General features: G+C 35.0%; 1 protein-coding gene and 2 non-coding genes across 3 annotated transcripts; 2 read left to right on the forward strand and 1 right to left on the reverse strand.

Annotated features, from left to right (window-relative positions):
* Window positions 1–618: 618 nt before the first annotated feature.
* LOC109155284 (protein FAR1-RELATED SEQUENCE 5-like) lies at window positions 619–2,687 on the reverse strand. The gene is made up of 3 exons (XM_019302969.1): window positions 2,143–2,687; window positions 1,224–2,033; window positions 619–1,093 (listed from the first exon to the last, which is right to left on the reverse strand). Exons 1-3 carry the CDS (start codon window positions 2,685–2,687, stop codon window positions 619–621), a joined length of 1,830 nt encoding a protein of 609 aa, XP_019158514.1.
* Window positions 2,688–6,699: 4,012 nt separating this feature from the next.
* TRNAV-AAC lies at window positions 6,700–6,773 on the forward strand. The gene has a single exon. It is a non-coding gene; the product is annotated as a tRNA-Val (tRNA).
* A 1,087-nt stretch (window positions 6,774–7,860) lies between these two features.
* Window positions 7,861–7,934, forward strand: TRNAV-AAC. The gene has a single exon. It is a non-coding gene; the product is annotated as a tRNA-Val (tRNA).
* Window positions 7,935–8,169: the final 235 nt, after the last annotated feature.

The following is an 8,169-nucleotide window of genomic DNA, read 5'->3' on the forward strand; positions in this document are numbered from 1 at the left end:
TCAGCTGAAGAATGGGATTGTGGATTGCAGAAAAACAACAAAGAACAATTGAACAAGTTACGAGTGAGGTACTTGGCTGCCTTGATCACCTCAGATGTGAATGAACTGAAAGAAATAAACATATAGAAGGCAGCAGAGTTTGGTGTTTAGGAAGACTTTCAATCATGTAAATGTTGTTTTTGTGATGGCATGGCATAGACCATATGACTACTAGACAAACAATGTTTTGTGATGGGTACTTGTGAATGCCTTACCCATTTGCATTACTATAAATGCAGTATTATTATGCATACACTTCATTTTATAAAAGGACACATCAAAAACACCATTATAACAAATAGCATGCACCATTCCACTTTTAACTTGCAAAATACACCAACAAATGAAATGAAATGCACCACACAATATATTACAGCCAACATAATTCTATATATAAAAATGCACCACAAAACGGAATAAAACACACCATTCTAATATAAAAACATCCAACATTCTTAAATGCACCACACTGTTTATTAAAAAACACCAAGTACTGTAATAAAATGCATAACTGTTGTTATAAGAATTGTACGCAACTGTAAAAACATATAGGTCCCAAATCAAACTACGCAACTGTATCTAACCATTTAAAGGGCATGTCCTACTATTATGACCATATTCATCACAAGTATGACATTTCCTTGATTGCTTTACACACTTGCTAGCAGCTTTCTCCCTTGTACTCTTCAACTGCTTACCGCTACCCTTGTTCTTAGCTTGAATAGGATCACGCACCTCCACTGTTGAACCCTGAGACACATCTCCACAAAATGAATTGATCACACTTTGTTTGCTGCCACCAGCCACCACCCCACTGCCATCCTCACTCCCCTCTTGTAGAAATAATTTCCTTTGCTCAGAAATAACACGTCGTAGTTGTGCCAAACGTTCTATATTACCATCGGCCAAGCCCACGCAAGCATATATGTCAGACCACAATAGATTAGTAAAAATCCTAACATTCTCCACTTTAGAAGATTGATCAACAATTGTATCATCAATATGAAATATTGGCTTCAAGCAAGCACCCTTTGTCCACCGAGACACCACATACCTAGAAGGAATACTCTCAAGCCCACGATCTTTAAACACAAAAAAAAATATGCCTACACAACAACCCCGTCCGCTCAAACATCTTGCAAGAACATGTAGCAATATAATCAGACAAGACTAGTTCCACATACCATGCCCGTTGGGCACCATCTTTTATCCCATATGACACATGGCCATCACAATCACACAAAGACACCACTTGACACGAATAACAAGCTGCACAAATCTCTACTTGAACATCATAAAATACAGAAATGGTGTAAACATCCATTGCATGCTTCTCCAAAGCCAATGGTGTCTTCAAAACAGGAAAACAAGATTCACAATCAGCATTCAATTTTGCTTGTGCATGACGCTGCACACCAACAGCACTTCCAAAATGCACCAAGAACTCAACCAAACTAGAATGACCATTAGAGAACGTACCAAAAAAACTATTTTGAGACTCTGATCGAGACGTTGTCCTAACCAGTCCTGACATAAACTCATCGTGAAAATATGGGGATGCCCAATATGTACGAGACTCGAACAAGTAACGAAACCAACCATTGTCACCCAAACCATATTCCTCCATGATAAAACTCCATGCCTCCTCAAAGGACTTGGAGTCCAGTGATTTGTTCCAGACAATGCCATTCAACTTCCTCCTAAACACTTCATCTTTAGATAGTATCGGTCCAACCTTCTCACCAACCTTGCACATTATATGCCACATGCAAAATCTATGTTTTGATGTACCAAACACGCGAGCAACAACAACCTTGAGAGCAGGATCTTGATCAGTAACAACACATATAGGGTCATGACACATAGTTTTCTTAAATTTCTCCAAAAGCCACACATATGAGTCTACATCTTCCCTCGTAAGCAAACCAGCACCGAAGGTTATGGATCTCTTATGGTTATCAATTCTAGTAAATGGAACAAACACCAACTTATACCTACAATACAACAAGCAATCAAAACCATACTTCTAAGAAGACACACCATAAGGTATGGAATCATGCACCACAGACAAATACAACATGCACAATAAAAATAAATACTAACCTGTTAGTACGGTATGTAGCATCAAATGAAACAACATCACCAAACAACGCAAAATTCTTCCTAGATACTGCATCTGCCCAAAAAACCCTTGAAAGCTGATCACCTTCATCAACATCATATTCAAAATCAAATGCCTCACACAACTCACGTCTCTTGAATAACGTATCTATGAATAATTGAGCATCACCATTTAGAATGTACACCATCAGGTCATGCTTGAAATTCTTAAAATCCACACCTGTAGCCCCGATACTGGAATACTCACCAACAATCTCTTTAAACAGCCTATATGACCGAACAGACCCAATATTTGCCCGAACACAACTAGCAATAAACATTTGGTGCCCAGCATCGAGACTACGATTCACCTTTAAAAATTGCCTAGCAATAATTGAACACATCGAATGGGTGTGACGTTCCTCAAAATAATGCATAACATACAACCCATTAGACTTACGCTTTATCACAACCTTAGCCTTACAACCAACCCTATTTGTCACCCTCCGTCTCCTCGCCAAAGTAGTTTTAGCAACCCTAGAAACCATCTGCTTAAAACCCTGACGGTTACATACTACGTGCTTCTCCACAGCAACACCATCCCTATCTTTCTGAATTGAGTGCTACCTACAATCAAACCCAACAGTCCCAGCATATTGTTTATAAAACAAAACAGCACCATCCAAGGAAACAAATTGTTGCCCCACGATAGGCTTCACACTGTCAGCACAAACTGGGCGCCAATACTTAGTCAGCCCAGGAGAAGTTTCCAACACACATACACTGCCTTGTACACCCACATCAGCCAAATAATCTTCATCACAACCCACACCACTGCCTGCTACTCCAACATCAGTCACATTACCTTCATCGCAACCATTGCATTCTCCACAAACATCAGTTGCGTTATCATAAACACCACCACTACCTTCTCCACAAACACCACCAGATTGCAAAACATCAGCTGCACACCACATGTTAACTAATAAAGCACCACACCTTATCCAATAACACACGAATAACCCTACCTACATGCACATTATACATGCATAAAATCTAATACTGCCATACACATTATCAAATAATATATGCACCACGAGTATACAAAAAGTAAACCGTAATAAAAAAACAACACACAGCAACATAGTCAACATCGATACACAACAAATCCATAAAAAAAGCATGCGATAAACTTCCAAATCATAACAGACACATAGTAATACAAAAGACAAATTAAAACTACAAACATGAGAAATTCAAAACATACCAGACTCCATCGCTCAACCTCAATAATCTCCCAACTGCGATAATCTGTAATTGCAAACGCAACTGATATCTCGTCCAACTTCCGATTGTGATCCCCAGCGATATTCTCCGAATTCCAATTGGGACGCAATCAAGAACAGGATCGCGATCTTGATCTTCTTCCAATTATGACGCGATCACGAACGATGTCTTGATCTCTCTTTCCTTCCGTGTTTAAAATCACACAAAATAAACCGTCTTTTATACATTCACGTCCCCATCCCATTAAATTACTGAAACGCCCCCGCTTACCAAAAACGCGACAAACTTTACTTAATTCAACTAATATATCGCTGCCGTTAGATTAACTTCGATCAACGACTATAAACTGACCTCACCGCCTCACCTAAGGCCATGACCGCATATGAGCATCTACCTATATATATATATATATATATATATATATATATATATATATATATATATATATATATATATATAATTAAGTTCTAGTGCATATAAGTGTTTCTCGTACGGTTGTGGGGTTTTAACATGCGTCAATTTTGTACTTCAAGTGCGTGGGTCTTGTGCTTAATGTGTGTGAGGTTTGTGCTTAATCTGCGTGGGTTTGTGATTAATGTGAGTTGTTGTTGAAAACTTAAGTGAATGAGTTTTGTGCTTAAGTGCGTGGATTTTGTGCTTACTGTGCGTAAGTTTTGTTCTTAACATGCGTGGGTTTGTGCTTAATGTGAGTAGTTGTTGAAACTTAAAAGATGCCTGAGTTCTGTGCTTAAGGTGCACGCGGTTTGTGTTTAACATGTGTGAGGCTTGTACTTAACATGCTTGAGTTTTGTCCTTAACATGCGTGAGTTTGTGTTCTGAAGGTGTTTTGTTTGTGTGCTTAATGTGCGTGTGATGTGTACTTAAAGTGCGTCAGTTAATGGTTAATTTGCGTCCAACCTCACAACCGCGCGGAAAGCCCCTCCCACACCTGAACCCTTCCCCTATATATATATATATATATATATATATATATATATATATATATATATATATATATATATATATATATATATATATATATATATATATATATATATATATATATATATATATATATATATATATATATAGAGAGAGAGAGAGAGAGAGAGAGAGAGAGAGAGGAAGGTTCAAGTGCGGTGGTGTCTTACGGTGCAGCGTCACCAATAGTTCATCAAATATACACCATCAACGTTAGGAAAATACACCACAAAAACACACACAAATTAGGTACGCATCACTAGAAACACACCATTAGGTGTGATTAAAAACACCACAAAAGCTGACTTAATTAAGATTCAATTTGGGCTGTTGATTTGGATTTGATCTATGGTTGTAACTTGTCCGCATTTTTTACCTAATGAATCTTTTTTTATTTGATCCTTATATATATATATATATATATATATATATATATATATATATATATATATATATATATATATATATATATATATATATATATATATATATATATATATATATATATATATATAATCCTAATAAAATGAGAACCACTTCTCAGGTGAGAAATCATATGATCTAAAATATCTGATGAATGAGAAATCAAGTAGAAAATGAGCGGGGTCATTGTCATAAATATTACAAAGTGTTGTTTATTTTCAACTATTAGATCTACTAGATCAATGGTTTGGATTTTTCCTCATGTTCTCACCCTACGGCATGGTATTCTCACTTGATTGTGGACACACACACACACACACACACACACACACACACACACACATAGTTAATTTCACTTTTGGTCCTATGACTGTTGGGGTGCTTTCAATTTGAGTCCACAACTTTCAAAACAAACAATTTAGTACCCTAACTATTCAATCTTTATCAATTTTAGTTAGTCCGGCCAAATTGTCGACCAATTGTCGCCAAAATTTTTAATTCAATGTTAAACTGGAAGCTAATTTCTGAACCATTATTTAAATTAATACAGAGGCATGTGGGGTGTAGATAAAAATTGGCCACAATTGGCAGGCAATTTGACCATATTGACGAAAAATGATAAAAATGGAATAAGTACGGTACTAAATTGTTAATTTTGAAAGTTGTGGACTTAAAATGACAACACCCCAATAATCATCGAACAAAAAGTGAAATTATATATATATATATATATATATATATATATATATATATATATATATATATATATATATATATATATATATAGAGAGAGAGAGAGAGAGAGAGAGAGAGAGAGAGCAGAGTTCAAGTGCAACCACACCTTAACATGCGTTTGCAGTAATAGTTCTACAAATATGCATCATTAGGTACGCATCACTAAAAAATGCAACACTAGGTATGCTTAAAAGCACCACACAGTGGTCGACAATGCACAATTAGGTGTGGAAAGTTATTGTGCATTATTTTGGGTGTGTTGTGCATTTTTTTTTTTTTTTGTGTATTTGAGCATTTCATTGTTGTGCATTTTCGTAACACTATTGGTGTCTTTTCAAGCGGCCGCACGGACCGCACGGGAATGCACAGTCGCATTTGAGCAGAAGTATATACGTATATAATGCATAGAATATTTGCAAACAAATAATACTCGGAGTACGAGTTATCGATCCACAGGGAATTGGTTTTATCAAACACTATTACTAATTTATTCATTATACCTAATCGTAACAAATGTTTAGATGATTAATATGCATAAAATAAATAAAATAAAATAGAGATTCAGGATTTTGAAAACAATTATAGAGAAGATGAGATTCATGGGATTCAAGTATTTAATCACCTAATGCCAAATCATAAGGACAATATTAAAATCTAGGTTTAACAAGTGTGAGGATGCAAGGTGGTATAGAGCTACTCTCGTAGCCACTAACACTAGTGAATTTCCACTCTCGTGGCTTAAACACTCAATAAAACAAGATCAAGCATCATAAATTCCTAACTACTACCATCTCTCGATGCGCAATAATCAAGAATTAAACTCCCTAACAAAATTACCCTTTCTCAAGGTGCAACAGTTTGGTGCAATTGTGTGTGCCCAAAATTATGCCCAACTCTCATTGTGACACAAACAAACCAAACGAAACAAGTAACTATGGCCACTAATTACAAGCATCAAACAATATTATCACAATTGCAACACTAGTATTAAACCCAAATAATAATATATTAAAGAAACTGAGAGCTCATGCACATAGGTATGGAGAAAAACATCACACCACTGATAAAGTTATCTCCATCTAATATGGTCTTTTGATTGTAACATAATTATTGGTTGCTAAAGTGAATGCAAATGGTTTTGTGGTATAGTTGGTTATCACGTCAGTCTAACACATTGAAGGTCTCTAGTTCAAGTCCGGGCGAAACCAATAATGTTAAATTTGTTGTTTCTTTGCTTTGCTAAATAACAAATATATATATATATATATATATATATATATATATATATAGAGTTTGGTGAACTCTCTAGTATCACTACAAATATATTTTCAACTATTCAACAACAAAATTTATTTCACAAAAATATTAATTTTTAATCAAGAATCATCTAATCAGATTGTTAGAAAGTTTCTCTCACCTAACTTTTTTTCCCCTGAATCCGATAGTATCTACTCAACTAAATGAATGAATTTTTGTTCATATCTTTCCCGTTCCATTCACATTCTCACAAGCTAAAAATAAAATATGGAACTCAGGCCAAAGTAAAGTTGAATCCATTTTGAAGTTTGGAGTTGGAGACAAAAAAACACTCTGACAAAAAAAAAACAACGATTTCTCCAACACTAAACAAAACGCATGGGGAAAAGCATCACACGACTGATAAAGTGATCTCCATCTAATATGGTATTTTGATTGTAACGTAATTATTGGTTGCTAAAGTGAAAGCCACTGGTTTCATGGTGTAGTTGGTTATCACGTCAGTCTAAAACACTGAAGGTCTCCGATTTAAGTCCGGGCAAAGCCAATAATATTAAGTTTGTCCTTTCTTTTCTTTGCTAAATAATAAATATATAAGTATGTACTGTTTGTTGAACTCTCTAGTATCACTACAAATATATATTCAACAACAAAATTTATTTCACAAAAATATTATTTTTTTAATCAAGAATCATCTAATCAGATTATTAGAAAGTTTCTCTCACTCAACTTTTTTTTTTTCCGGAATCTGATAGTATCTACTCAACATAATGAATGAATTTTTCTTCTTATCTTTCCCGTTCTATTCACATTCTCACAAGCTAAAAATAAAATATGGAACTCAAGCTTAAGTAATGTTGGATCCATTTTTATGTTTGGAGTTGGAGATATAAAAACACCCAGAAAAAAAAAACAATCTTTTCTCCAATACTAAACAAAACGCAGGAGGAAAAGCATTACACCAATGATAAATTGATCTCCATCTAATATGGTCTTTTGATTGTAACGTAATTATTGGTTGCTAAAGTGAAAGCTACTGGGTTCGTGATGTAGTTGGTTATCACGTTAGTCTAACACACTGAAGGTCTTTGGTTCAAGTCCGGGCGAAGCCAATAATATTAAGTTTGTCCTTTCTTTGCTTTGCTAAATAATAAATATATACGTCTGTACTGTTTGTTAAACTCTCTAGTATCACTACAAAATCATCTAATCAGATTATTAGAAAGTCTCACAAGCTAAAAAAAAAAATAGGGTAGCTCAGTCCTGAGTCATGTTGGATTTATTTTGGGATTTCGAGTTCAAGATATAAAAACACACACAAAAAAAAAAACAATGATTTATCCAAAA

The sequence above is a fragment of the Ipomoea nil genome, unplaced genomic scaffold, assembly GCF_001879475.1.
Source record: "Ipomoea nil cultivar Tokyo-kokei standard unplaced genomic scaffold, Asagao_1.1 scaffold2700, whole genome shotgun sequence".
Classification (NCBI taxonomy): Eukaryota; Viridiplantae; Streptophyta; class Magnoliopsida; order Solanales; family Convolvulaceae; genus Ipomoea; species Ipomoea nil.

Coding starts and splice junctions, on each gene's coding strand:
- LOC109155284 (XM_019302969.1), bottom strand. CDS start 2,687: ATGGTTTCTAGGGTTGCTAAAACTACTTTGGCGAGGAGACGGAGGGTG. Junction 2,034..2,142: donor GCTACATACCGTACTAACAG/GTTAGTATTTAT, acceptor GTTGTATTGTAG/GTATAAGTTGGTGTTTGTTC. Junction 1,094..1,223: donor GATGGTGCCCAACGGGCATG/GTATGTGGAACT, acceptor TATTCCTTCTAG/GTATGTGGTGTCTCGGTGGA.